The 14,900-nt window shown below is 44.1% G+C and overlaps 1 protein-coding gene across 4 annotated transcripts in view; it reads right to left on the reverse strand.

Annotated features, from left to right (window-relative positions):
• The window catches only part of EEPD1 (endonuclease/exonuclease/phosphatase family domain containing 1), a 206,860-nt gene that overhangs the window by 43,189 nt on the left and 148,771 nt on the right, over window positions 1–14,900 (reverse strand). For all 4 annotated transcript variants that reach the window (XM_040472254.1, XM_040472252.1, XM_040472255.1 and 1 more), the window contains one exon: window positions 371–422. In XM_040472254.1, the coding sequence (XP_040328188.1) occupies window positions 371–422 (52 nt within the window). The remainder of the gene's footprint in view (window positions 1–370; window positions 423–14,900) is intronic.

Genomic DNA, 14,900 nt, shown 5'->3' on the forward strand with positions numbered 1-14,900 from the left:
ACTTCACTGGGCCTCCATTCTACCGTCCGTAAGCCCAGATGGCAACAGCCACAAGCAGAAATGATGTGCGGCGGCCAGCATGGAGTCTGGCCCATTGCACGGTGTTAAGAGGAACAGAAAGCCTGCATGGCGAGTCCCTGCTGTCACACAGCCCCGAAGGAGCCTTGCAAGGCTGAGTTTGTAACAGGATGTGAGCAATGTGGGGAGTTTTGGTGAAAATTCTGTATGGTTCTCTGACTGTTAAGAACACAAACTAACAGAGCCACTCTGCAGTAAGTGCTGTCCCTGGCGACAGGAAGCTGAATTTTTCCTGCGTGTGGCACTCCGCTCTAAGTTAGTGAACGTGGGGTAGAAAGAACAAAGTATTTACCTTTTCCAGGGCCTCTCTGTCAAGTAGTTCTTGCACAGCTAGAAGCTTGATGCTGTAAGAAAAAATGGAAACCACACTTGAGAACAAATCATTTCACGTCACCAAGCATTAGCCAAGTCCCGAGAACAAAAGTTTGACGTGTCAACCTGCATTTCTGCTTAGTCCCATCCAAAATCAACCTCTGCTTTGAATTGAAATAACCAATTCAGAACTATTAAAAATATTTCTAAATTGTACAGCTGATTTCATCATATGATCCAGAAATTTCACTTCTGGGCACATACCCAAAAGAGTTGAAAATAGGAACTGGAACAGATACTTGCACACCCATGTTCATAGAGGCATTAGTCACAACAGCCAAAAGGTAGAAACAACTGAAATGTCCATCAATGGATGCATGGATAAACAAATATGGTGTATACATGCAATAGGATTATTTCTTTTTAATGTTTATTCTATTTTTAAGAGCAAATGTGAGCAGGGGAGGGGCAGAAAGATCCGAAGTAGGCTCTGAGCTGACAGCAGTGAGCCTGATGTGGGGCTCAAACTCATGAACTTTGAGATCATGACCTAAGCCGAAGTCAGACGCTCAACTGACTGAGTCACCCAGGTGACCCTGCATGCAATGGAATTATTATTCAGCCTTAAAAAGAAGGAAATTCTGGCCCATGCTATAACATAGAGGAACCTTGAAGACACTATGCTGAATGAAAAGCCAGACACAGAAGGACAAGTATTGTTATGATTCCACTTATATCAGATACCTAGAGTAGTCAAGTTCAAAGAGACAGAAAGTAGAATGGTGGTTACCAGGGATGGGGGAGGAGGGAAAGGGGAGCTGTTGTTTGGTGGGTACAGGGTTTCAGTCGGGGATGACCAAAAAGTTCTGAAGATCGATGGCGGTGATGGCTGCACGTTGATATAGATGTACTGAGATGCATGCCTATACATGGTTAAATTAATACATTTTACGTTATGTACATTTCACCAAAAAAATTCTAAAAATCATGATAGCGGCTTCATGTAAGGAATATGAACAAATTCAGAGCAATATAAAGAAGAAAACAGTTGCCCATGTTTGGAATTATTCTTCCCTCGATGTCCTTTTGATGATAACAAGCCAACAGCTAAATTCGCTGCTTATAAACATGGACGGCTCAGCTGCTCATCTGTTTACCACACAGTGATCAAGCCCTACAATATGTGGGTGGCCGAGGGTACCCAGGACTGGGACATGGTCCCAGCCCAGGAGGAGCTCACAGCCTCTTGGAGGCCACAGTCAGACCACAGTCAGAATACAATGTGCAGGGTACCAAGTAGACAGGCCAAGATGCAGAGAGAAGCCTGGCCCTGGCAGAGAACAAGGAAGGCTTCCTGGAGGAGGGTCTGGCTAGCCTTGACCTGGGAGAAAGGCGACCCACAGAGGGACAGCAGAGGCAAAGGCACCAAGCCTAGAGTAGGGGTGTGGAGTGTACACAACCCGCCCGTTTCCAGTTTAGGGGCCAGAGCTGTAGCCAGCAACTCAGATGAGACAATTCAGAAGTGGATGCAGGATTTACAGGGAAGATATCTTTCCCTCATGGCATGCTGCTTTTGACATGTCTGTGGACACATGGAAGGACTCATCAGTACATGAACTCATCAGTACATGGAAGGAAGCATGAGAGCTCACTGAGATTGTTCAGGGAGTGGGCCAGCTTCCGATGGTACATGACGCTCCCTCCCCACTGAGCTCATCTGTTTATGGCCACTGGCCACTGTGTTCTCTACCTCCAGCCAACCTGCACGGGTTCTCCAGAGTAGAAATGTCCCCACTGCCCACCTATACCAGGAGCCTCCCTCCAAGGGGGTCATGCTCATGTTAAGATTCACCTTAATTTACAGAATTCTTTTTTTTTTAATTTTTTTTAACATGTATTCATTTTTGAGAGACAGAGAAATAGAGAGTGCAAGTGGGGGATGGGGCAGAGAGCGAGGGAGACACAGAACCTGAAGCAGGCTCCAGGCTCTGAGCTGTCAGCACAGAGGCCCGATGCGGGGCTCAAACCCAGGAGCTGTGAGATCATGACCTGAGCTGAAGTCGGATGCTTAACTGACTGAGCCACCCAGGCGCCCCCAGAATTCTTTACAGTATCTCCATATGACTAAGCAAGCACAACCAACCAAATGCAATGGTTTACATAAAAGCAACTCCAAGAAGCACAATAAAAGTTTTAAAGCTTATAAGACACTGTGACCACTGCTAACAATTTAGCAAATATAGGAGCTCAGAGGACTCTGGGCATTCCCTCTGCTCCAACCACACTGACTCTCCTTCATCTCTTGGACATTAGTTTTGTTGTTTGTCTGGCTTGGGTCTTGCGCAAGATCTTTCCAACACTGACGCTGGTATATTGTGTCATTCGGGGCCAGATGTGAAGGCCACGTCCTCTAAGCAGCATTCTCTGGACACCGAGGTCAAGCAGTGTCCCTGATGATCACATTTTATTTTCTTCAGTGCACTTGCTGATCTCTTAAAGCATTTATTTCTTGGGGTGCTCTTGCTTGTCTCTTTCCAAGCAGCATGGAAGCTCCTGGCACCTGGGGGCTCGAGGGTTTTCTCACTACTACATTTGCAATGTCTATCACTGGCACGTGGAAAGCACTCAAGGAACATTCACTGACCAACTAGCAGGGCCCAGTCGATATTACAGCTGACCCATTCCAGCTTGGATCTACTGGCCAGGCCTTAGTTTCTCCCTCTGAAACAGAATGCCTCAAACAAGAATACTGTGTGTGTTTTCCCTTGGTGACAGGCACAACATTCCTGTGCAAATGCCTGCCATTAATGGGACGTGCCTGGTGGCCGGTCAAAGTCACTGGCTACTCCTCAGCACATTCTGATTCCCAACACATGAATCTAAATTCCAGGCCACCAATTTGGATGGCGACTTACATGCTGGGTTAGGGATTTCCAGTTGCAGCTCAAGTTTCAGAAGCTTAAATTGCTTCTGAAATAAGCACTGGAAAATATTTCTACCAGAGGAAATTTTTCAGTGGTCTCTTGTTCCTGCCCTTACCCCTGGCTATGAAGTCTGACTCCAGATCAGATATCAGACATCCACCGAGTAGAGGAAAGGTTTAAACACTGTTAAGATCTTCAGCTCTCTTTTCCTCTCTGCTTGCAAAGATACTGCCCTCAAGCAACTGTAGAACATGAGCGGAAAATCAACAGTTTCAGGCTCTACAGGAAAATGAAATTAAAACAGGGGCGCCTGGGTGGCTCAGTCAGTTGAGGGTCCAACTCTTGATTTCAGCTCAGGTCATAATCCCAGGGTCATGGGATCAAGTCCTGCATTGGGCTCTGCAATGAGTGTGGAGCCTGCTTAAGATTCTCTCTCTCTCCCTCTGCCCCCCCCCTCCCCCCCCCCGCAAGCTCCAAAAAAAAAAAAAAAAAAAAAAAAAATCAATGGATTCTCATTTAAGTCAAAGCCTGAAGGATTCCTGTTCTCATTGCCTTCCTTTGCTCTTGAATGGGGGTGGCAAATATGCGGCATGCCTATCGCCCCTCCCCGACCCTCTCCACCTCTTTCCATAAACTCTGCCCCATTTAACTTAGACACAGGTTCAGGATCCTTCTCAACACTCCAGTGAGGCACAACCAATCTACTCAGGTTGGCACATGAGATTACACTGATTTAACATCTACTCTAAAACTAATACCAAAGGGTATTAACATATGGACGGGTCAGAAAAAAACAGGGGCATCCCCACACTACTAAAACGCAGCACCGTGAGATGAGATTGCTTTACGGGCAGGGGGAGAAAAGATGGAGAGAAGGTGAAAGGACACTCAAATCCATACGGCTTGAGTTTCAAAATGGAAAGAACACATGCTAGTAAGTGAATGCTACAGCGGCTTGTAACATGGGATTTCTTCAGGGAGCTGTGGGGCTTTTTTCCTCCTTAGAGCTGTAGTCTTTCAGAGTATATGAGATGCTTCCTGTTATATAACTATTCCTAATGTTTTTTCTTACTTTATTGGAAACTCTCCAAGTTTGGGGTATTTATTTCAGTATTTATGGTATCAGATTCTTCTAACACATCAGATAGTCCCTGGGATGAAATGTCATTCATACCAAGGAGCAACAAACCCTTTTACCAAATCCTCCAACTGGCATTTCTTAGCCTCATCTCTCAGTCTGTTTTTTTTTTTTTTTTAATTTTTCTTAATGTTTATTTATTTGGAAGGGGCAGAGACAGGGAGACACAGAATCCGAAGGAGGCTCCAAGCTCCGAGCTGTCAGCACAGAGCCTGACACTGGGCTCTAACCCACGAATCCCAAGATCATGACCTGAGCTGAAGTCAGACGCTTAACCGACTGAGCCACCCAGGTGCCCCTGTCAGTTTGTTTTATTCCTCCCTCCCTCTCTCCCTTCTTCCTCCTCTCCCTCCTTCTGTCCTTTTGCTACTTCCATGAATGTATATTGAATACCTCCTATATTTCAGAAACTTCCAGGCACCACGGTGACAAAGATGAACACATACTGTCTCTGCCCTCAAAGAGGCTAGGATTCTGCTTGGGCATGTGCTGGGGAGATGTGTCCCTGAGACTCTCCTGCTTCTGTGGACCGGCAGAGCTGGACTAAAGAGGACATATCTGTTGGGCTGCCTGGGGCTTGGCCAGCATCCTCTGAAAACAGCAGGGCTCCCATCAGATGGAATGACATACAATTTCTTTTTCTGCACTCCACTGAGAACAGAGGTAAATAACAAATGCAGCTGGCAGTGGCGATTTACTTAGAAAAATGACAACTTTATGGACAAGTTCTGAAGTCTAAATAGACGACACTTAGACCTAGAATGCATGCAATTAATGTTTGTTTAACTAAGCTACGAGGAGTAAGGTAATTGAGGGCAAGGTCTTATTCAGCTGGATAGAGCCTGGTACAGTGAGGTCTATCAAGGAACTAGAGGTGGCAATGGGGAAAGTGCCAGGTGACACCAAAAGCAGGGAAGAAAAGCAGTAAAGTTGAAGAGACAGAAGCTGGAGGGCACCTCTGCAGTCTCGGGTGGCTTAGGACTGCAGAATGAACCTTGATGGCCCCGAAAAGGCAGATAAGAGGCAGATAAGATAAAAGACAGATAGCTCTATGGGTGCTATAAAAACACTTAAAGGACAGCTCCCAACTATGCAGAAACTCATGCAGCCAGAACAGATTATAGCCTGAAGGGGCATCAGAATCAAGAATTCACTCCAGCTCCCTTTCTCTGAGGATTCTGGCACGGAGTTTCCACTGCATTTGTGAAGTGACACATGATAGTGCACGAGACACAGCAGCATTCGATAAATGCATAAAGGATGGATATATAATATGGTGGAGCCATCCACCCACCACATGGATAAAATATTTAAGGGTTATGTATTATGCACCAGGCACTATTGGGCGCTGGGGATTCCGTGATGAGCAAGCACAGCATCTGCCTTCAAACTCCTGAGTGTAATGGAGGAACCAGTTATGTACATCAGCCACGAGACGAGCACTCTCAAGGATGCCATAAGGCCCTTTGGAAGGGCATTACACAAAGCTGGCAGGTCCCTGGGAAGTGACTTCTAGACCAACGCCTACAGGCTTGCAAGGCTGAGAGGTCGAGTGGGAGGAAAAGCATGAGCCAAGGAACCGGGGGACAGAGTGAACATGGCCCACCGCCACCCCAAGACTGAACACAGACCAGGGAACACAGGGGCAGGGAAGGGTGGGATAGATGCTGAAAGATGATTCTGCAGAAACAAGTGAGGCCAGGCCTGCTTAGAGGGTTTGTTAAACCACATTAAGGAGTTTGGACCACACCTTTTTTTTTTTTTTTTTTTTTAGTTTGAGAGAGAGAGAGAGACAGAGCGCAAGCAGACGAGGGGCAGAGGGAGAGAGAGAATTCCAAGCAGGCACCATGCTCAGTGCAGAGCCTGACTTGGGCCTCAATCCCACCACTGTGAGATCACCACCTGAGCCAATATCAAGAGTCAATTGCTTAACTGACTGAGCCAACCAGGTGCCCCTGGACTGCACCTTGAGGGCAAGGAGTAGCTAGGGATGAGCTAGGGCAGTGGTGTTGTAGAGGGCCCAAGACACTCAAGATGCCCAATAAAGGTATAAAAATGGCTCTGGTGTGAATGACTTGGGGTCGGGTCAGGTCAGGGTGGGGACAAGAGTGGAGGCAGTGAGACCTGAGCTCTGCACCTGGCATACCAGCCCAAATTGTCTCTGGGACAGGGAGCCAGACAAGTGAAGGAGGGGTTTCCGCTTGCGTCTTCAGCATCTGAATCTCCGTGACAGCAGAAAGGACACTGCAGGCAGCCTTCCAGCAAGGGACAGGGGTCCCAAGAGCAGAATCGGGAGAGGAGGTGGAATCGCAGCCAGTGGACACAGGTAATGACGACTCACTATCCACATGTCCCCCCACAGGACATGGGAGCCACTTAGGAACAGAAACTATGTCAACCCAGTTGTCTGAATGCTTCTCCTTTTTCTTTGAAGGAAGGCTCCACACTAACTTCCCCTGAACAAAGTAAGGGAGAGCTCTCTCTTGGTCATCAAATTTTAGAAGAGGCCATGGATGTTAGATGCAAACTTGTTTTCCCTGATGCTTTATTTTCTTCCACCATTAGCTCAGGGCTGGGCAAACACAGCAGACATCCGCCTCTGGATATTAGTGAGAACAGGCCGCAGGGAGAAGGCAGGCTCTCAGGGAAGGCACTGCTTTTCTCAGATATGTCCTCTTCAGCATCTCCTCCCGTCGCCGCCAAGCACCTGCTCGCCATCTCATCCTTCCTTTCCAAAGCCAGGCGCTGAACTAGAACATCAGCACCAGATCAATCTATGTGGTATTTAGCTTGGGTAGCTGTTCTTGGCAGGTCTGAAAAAAGTGGTCTGCCAAACGGTGGGCAGGAAACTTCTCTGATGACAGTCTCATGGTTTCTGTGCTATTTAGGTTTTCAACTGCTTGAATCAATTACAGTAATTTCTATTTCTTACAAATTTCTTAGAATATTGACCAAACCATTCAGATTTTCAGATTTTGAGCACAGAATGGTACCAACCATCACTCTTAACTTAAAAACAACCTCTGCTTCTGTACTTATGTCCTCTTCCTGGTTCTTTAATGCATGTAAATATTTTTTCTCATTTAAAAAATTAAATTTGGGGCGCCTGGGTGGCGCAGTCGGTTAAGCGTCCGACTTCAGCCAGGTCACGATCTCACAGTCCGTGAGTTCGAGCCCCGCGTCGGGCTCTGGGCTGATGGCTCAGAGCCTGGAGCCTGTTTCCGATTCTGTGTCTCCCCCTCTCTCTGCCCCTCCCCCGTTCATGCTCTGTCTCTCTCTGTCCCAGAAATAAATAAACGTTGAAAAAAAAATGCAAAAAAAAAAAATAAATAAATAAAAAAATAAAAATAAATAAAAAATTAAATTTGTGAGAAATCAGTCTACTTTGTTGGTCTTCTGGAAAAAATACCTCCAGGATTCATCAATCCTACCTTTTTTTTTTCCTAATTAAGTAGGTCAACATTTACTTTCATTAATTCCTTTCTCCAAATGTCTACTGTTTTCTTTTGTTTCTCTATTTACCTTCTTGAGTGGGGTATTCATATTTATATTTCTTATATAAAAGCCATGAATTTTTCTCTATGTAAATATTCATCTTTGTTTCAAATTTCATTATGTACCTTCCTTCTTACCTTCCACCAAATCTACAGTTGCAATTTGGGTCTCTTATTGGAGACCACGGTTCTTTGGATTGTATTTTTCTATCTCTAAGTAATTGGGATTCAAATTTTATCATTTTGTATTTTCTATAATTCTACTGCACTGAAGTTAAAGGAAGCACCCTGTACATTTTCTGTTTTTTAAAATCTCTTGATAATTTTTGCAGGGTCTATTTTATGATCCTTTTCTACTTCCTAGGTTTGAGTAGTTCTAGAACTTTTTTTTTTTTTTTGATCTCCCAGTGTGTACCTTTAAGTTTTCATATTAGTGTGGGGGATTAGGGAAGGGCTCTGCAGTCAGTCTCCCTGGTGTACAAGCTTAAGGAACTTTAAGAATAGTAAGTGGGAGGCAGGGAAGGGACCTGGCATCCACCCCTGTGACCTTGACCAGAGATGACACAGGAGAAGTATTTAGCACACTGCTTAGCTCAGGGTAAACTACCATCAGTGGTGGATATTGGTACTGATATTGTTCAGAGCCTTTCTTTAGCTATTAATACTCCTCTAAAGATCAGAATAAAGAAAGAAACAGCTTTTTTGTGCTACCAACCCATTTCCAGACAAGCGCAACAAACCTTTATCTCCTGCTCTCCTTTTGATGTCATTTAACAATAGGCTACAGTTTACTTCTCAGGCAAGGTCACTTTGTCATTGTTCCATTCTATAGCTCTTCTTAAGGACAATTTCTGACACTCATATTTGCTTGATAACCAGACTTAAAATAATAATTTAAATTGCTCTCTACGTCTACTGATTCCTGGGCTTGTGCTACCTCTTCCTGAGCAGTATTTTGTTTTATCTCCCGAACTTCTACAACATATCTTTAAAGCAAATTTTAAGGTAGGAGCCCCTGGGTGGCTCAGTCAATTGAGCGTTTGGCTCTTGATTTAGGCTCAGGTCATGATCCCAGGGTTGTGGGATCAAGCCCACGTTGGGCTCTGCACTGAGCATGCAGCCTGCTTTGGACGCGCGCGCTCTCTCTCTCTCTCTCTCTCTCTCTCCCTCTGCCCCTCTCTCCCACTCATGCTCTTCTCTTTCTAAAATAAAAAATAAATTAAAAAAAATAATAAAGGAACATGTTTATATGTTTTCCAAGCCCCTGCATGTCCGAGAATGTCTTTCTGATCAGCTTCATACACAAAAGACAACTCAGCTGAGTGTGAAATTGTTAGGTTACAACATAACTACCCAAACTGCATAGATGGTTTGCAAACTTACTTGATAATCAGAAGAACTTTTAATGTGTCCTATTTACAGAACCCACCTGGGGAGGAGTGATAGAGGGGCTGGGAAAATACCTGAATTCAAAACAAGACAAAGCAAAACTCTCAGCGTTCTAATCTTCCAACAGCTTCCATAGACATAGATTCTCTATTACAAAGAACAAGCCTAAAGTCAACCTGATTTTTGTTACCCTTTTCCCTGTTTGGATTCTTGTTAACTTCCCCATCCCCCTTCATCCTTGTTATTCCCTGTGTTTCCCAGGCTATGCCCAGATGGGGGCCTCTTTTCCATGACAATGTTCAGAATGTCAGATGCCAGATCACTGATCTCTGTAATCACCAACACCAACAATCTAAATATGGGCTATCGGTTTGGTTTTCCACATCTATAACCTTGTCTCTTCTTTTCCTTTTTCTTTCTTGCATTTTCCAGAATGATTTCTCAAAGTTTTCCCCCCCATAACTCACATCACTGATTTGATTTCCCATAGCACTTGTATTAGTTTTCTGGGGCTGCTCTAACAAATTGTCACAAAGTTAGTGACTTAACACCACACACATTTCTTTTCTCACCGTTCTGGAGGCCAGAAATCTCAAATCAGTATTACTAAACAGAAATCAAGGGGTCAGAGCAGCCCCAATCCCTTTGGAGGCTCTAGAGGGGCATGTATTCTTTGCCTCTTCCAGCTTCCGATGGTCGCCAGCGTCCATGATGTGTCTCCATTTCCATGACCACAATGCCTTCTCTTCTATCAAATGTCCCCCTGCTTGTCTCTTAAGGACATTTGTGACTGCACTTAGGACAATTCAGTGTAATCTCCCCATCTTTCAAGATCCTTAACTTAATCACATCTGGAAAGTCTTTTTTTGCCCCATAAGGTAATAACATTTACAGGTTCCAGGAATTAGGATATGGATATCTTTTGGGGGTCATTATGCAGCCTACCACACATTAATACTCTTTATACTCCTGTTGTTGGATTTTGTTTCCTCAAAACCCTTTCCTTATTTACTCCATCACTTTTTAAAACTTTATTTCTGTTGCCCTTTCCCATCAACACATACTTTCCTTATGTTTTTCTGCCCCTGTTCGAGAGAGGCCATGTCTTTTTGGAGTATGCTAAGGATGCCACACATTTCCCCAAAACTGTATTTTGTGGCCTGCTATAGATGATTTTCTGGGTCTTCCGAAGCTGCTGTCTTTATTCTGTTCTGCCGGACTTCTCCACAAAGTCCTTTTTTGTCTTATTCATCCATAAATAAGGAGAAGTTTGTCCTGACCGGTGATTGATTTTCAACAGACATTATGAGCAGACTGACAATGGTTCTGTTTTCTGCCCCTCTGTGTAAAGGATGAATCTCCTCCTCAGACCTGCTATGGAAGGGGACTGGCTGAGGGCATAGCTCCCAGCCAGCTCAGAACCTTCACTCTAGTGAGGTTCACCTCCTCTTCTGAGACTCTCAATCAATCCAAGATCGGAAGCATCCTGTCTGCCAGCATGTGCAGCTGTCAGGGCACCTTGCCTGTAGCACTTTGCTTTTGGGGAGTAGATTTACTAGAATGCACTGAATTCATGCCAGTTTCCCCCTATTTCCCATCTGGTCATAGTCTGATGTTTTCTTTCTCTACTTGGCAATGGGGGGAAAAAAACCCAAAGAGATGGCTCTACAAGGGCCCACATACGAGGCCAGTAACTGAGGATGGCAAAGAAAGGCTAACCAGTTGGAATTTGCTTTGAGTGCATGAGTCAGAAACTAACGATGAAAAAGGTATAAATTACTTTCTCACTTTTTTTCAGGCAGGGGTGGGGGGGTGGTGAGGAGGGGTCTCCTCTTGGTGACCCTTTGTGTCATAAGCAACGTCCCAGAAAGGCTCCCTGAGACCAGCACTGTCTGCCTCATCACTGTCATTGGTTGAGGCCTCCAAGATTCTGCCATTTGTCAGTCCTTCTCAGTTTTTGCTGGCCTGCGAGTTTTTGTTATTTTTCTGTGTCATAATGGCTATCTCAGCCAAACCTTCCAGAGATGGGTCTCTGAAGGGCAGGATAATGTCTAGTCTCTTGTTTTTAGCAATTGGCTTGCTCAGTAAATGGAAAGACTGGCTCTTCCTCAAACTGCAGGGTTCTTCGTGCCCCACGTGGGGAAAAATATTCAAAAGACACCCATCTCCCTCAGTCAGATCTGGCTCTTCAGGGCTCCCAGAGCTTCAGGCTTCAGGGCTTCTGAGAACCTGGCAGGGTGCCCACAGGGTAGAATCAGGATAGTACCTTCCAGAAATCTCTTCAAGCACAAACCAGTGGGATGGCCAGAAGTGAGGAAGCCTGATTTTAACTGAAAACAGCTGAAGATGATCAGACCCAAGACTGGACAAGCTAACAGTGGAAGTGAGGTTGGCCCCCAACTGGAGACTGGGAATCACTTTTCCACACCTGTGCTTTTTTCTCAGCAGCAAACTGCCTACTTAATGCCACTTTTTAAAAGGTTGAAACATTTAACCTAATCTAAGGTCTGAAGCCCCACAGGAGAGCACATTAGAAAGTTAATAGCATGGTTTCACGGCATGAGAAAAAGCTACAGTAGACTGGGCAATTTTATTCATGGGGAATTTGGAAGAAAAGACACAGGAACAGACTGAAATGTTGACAGAATCAATGAACAGGAGAAAGGGATGTCGTTAATGGAATGTCTTCCAGACGTCAGGTATGGCACTAAGCCTTTACCACGTTATTTTCCTTAGACCTCAGAGTTTCCTTAGACCTCAAAGCTATGGTAGCCATAGCTGTGACAAACTGCAGACTCCAAAGCTAAAGAGTATTCAGGGATTGACTTGGCTTGTAATGCTACAATATTATTTTTTTTACTCCTGGCTTTGGGATGTTTTACCCTCAACTGAAGACTCAGGGATTTCAACTCCTATTTTATAGCTTCAGAGAGATTTGGTGTCTTGTGAAAAATCCACACGAGGGCAGGGAATTGCACCCAGGTCTGTATGATTTAAAAGTGCTCTCCACTTTTTATTCATTCGACAAATGTTTACTGAGCACCTACTGTGTGCCAGGCACGTTTCTGGGCAGCAGAGATAGAGCAATGAACAAAACAAAATCTTTACTCTCATGATGCTTCCATCTACTGAGGGGTAAGGAGTGGTGGTCTGCTGGCATATGTTTAGCCCCCGGCCCTAGGGGAATGGGGCCTGGGGAGCCATAGCATTTGCCAATTTCCATGGTGTAAATACTACCATCAGAGCCCATTTCAGGCCACCAACTTGACATGACTAAACACAGAGACGGGAAGGGCACACCATCTCACACCAGCTCCGGCACATCATTGGTGAGGAAGGATCTGCAACAAATCAGTATTTCTATTATATTTATGATAGATTGAATATGTAATAAATTACGTAATTATGTAATGTGCCTAGTGGTGATGAGTTTATAAAAATTAAAGGGGGGTAAAGGAGTAGCAAGTGGCCAGTGTGCTGTGAGGAAATCAGGAACACTTATCCCATGAGATGACCTGGATCAGACACTGGATTTTTTCTCATCTGTAAAATCAGGATAATGATTCTAACTAGTTAATGGGGTCATCACAAGGATTCAATGAAATGGCAGCGATTGTAAAATGTTGCCTTCTAGTATATAATAGGTACTCGATAAATGAAAGTTATTAATATTGATCTGAACTGAGATGGAGATGACCTAGTACACAATTTTCATCTTCCTTAGAACTAATACGAATCTAAAGCTTTCATTTCATTCCTAAAAACCAAACTGGTATTTTAGCCACTTAAACAACATTCTAAATGATTGAGCAACAACCTGGAAATGTTCCCATAAAGATGGAGTTGCTAAATTCGGATTTAATAATGCGAGGCCCTTTAACACTGCCATTGCAGTTTCCCTATTGTTATTATTGAACAATTTGATTAAATTCTTTAATAGCACTATAATTCCAGATCAATCCAGGCCACTCTCCCTCAAAGATGTACAAAGGACGCCATAACTCTTCTTGAGCTGAGTAGATCACATAGTTTTGTTCTCCTTCATCCTCTAAACCGAAAACAAAAAGATACACAGATAATAAGTAAAACATATACTATAGAATTGGCTCTTAAACTTGCTCAAAGCCCTAACAGTCACACAGGATGCAAGTCTCTTGACAAAAGGGTAAAGACTAGAACCCACCCCCCCGCAAAGATAAAATTGTATAAAAATGTTGAAAAGAAATTAAATGTTAAGTTATTTTAAATTGAAGAGTGAAACTTTTCCCTCAAACTGAGAAAAATTATCAACTACTTTTATTATTTCTTTAAGAACTGAGGTACAGTAATAGGTTCATTATCAGGACAGAGGATTAAAGGAGAAAGGAAAAAACTTTCTTCTTAGCCTGCCATCTGTCGTGCACAGAGCCAGGTGCCCCACAAACACCCCCAGTTTGTCTGCCCATCGCAAAGACCTGGCGTCATAAGCTCTGCTTTAGAGCTCTGCTGGAGCGAAGCCATTATTCAAACCCAGGGCTCAGGGCCCTGACTGGTACCTCTTGATTTCATTCCAAATTCCCACACTGGTGTCACATCCAACTGGTTAATGATGGAGCCTTAGAACTTGGATGAGGTTCTTGTTGGGTCATTCTTACCCCACGTGGTTACGATAATGCAGGCCCAGATGTCCCTAAACCAGGGGAGCTCTCAAATTGGTACTGTTCCTTCTCTAATCCAAATGACCTGGGGATTTCTTGGAACTCATACCTTCCTCCTTAATTTATTTCAATACACTTCTGCCCAAGAAGGAGCCATCTGACCAAGACCATTCAGAAAATGCTGCAGATATCATTTGAAGAGGTTTTCCTTCAGAAAGAAGTACTTTTCACCACACTCCTCTCCAGTTGCTTTTCCTAAATCCTCTTTGGTTGCTCCTTGGCTTTCATTGGGGGAAGGTAAAAGCAGTAATCAGATAAAATGAGTTTCCTGCAGTCTTCCCCTAGCAGCTCCTTCAGAAGCATGTGGGATATACTTTGAAGGGTGATCTTGTCTTCCCTTTCCATTCACAAAACTTCCTTCCAACGTTTAAATTTTTTTTTAATGTTTTATTTTTGAGAAACAGAGAGACAGACAGACAGAGTGTGAGTGGAGGAGGAACAGAGAGAGAGGGAGACACAGAATCTGAATAATGCAGGCTCCAGTCTCTGAGCTGACAGCAGAGTCTGACACAGGGCTCAAACCCACGAACTGCGAGATCATGACCTAAGCCAAAGTCAGATGCTTAACCAACTGAGCCACCCAGGGGCCCCATAATCTTTTTTGCATTATATGTATTTCCTTATATGAATCAAATCCTGTGAGGATGGAAGTAAGCAACACACACACACACACACACACACACACACACACACACACTTTTCTTTTTCTTTTCCTTTTCTTTCTTTTTTTTTTTTTTTAATGAGTACTGGCTAGCTATCATGTCAATAATTATAGGTTTGGGGTTTTTTTTGGTCCCCACCCTTCTTGTATTTTGGGATTCACGGGGGATTCCTTGTTACCTAGTTTTTTCTGTAAATGCCCACAAGT

This window comes from Herpailurus yagouaroundi, unplaced genomic scaffold, assembly GCF_014898765.1.
Source record: "Herpailurus yagouaroundi ecotype Mexico unplaced genomic scaffold, PumYag 100, whole genome shotgun sequence".
Taxonomy (NCBI): domain Eukaryota; kingdom Metazoa; phylum Chordata; class Mammalia; order Carnivora; family Felidae; genus Herpailurus; species Herpailurus yagouaroundi.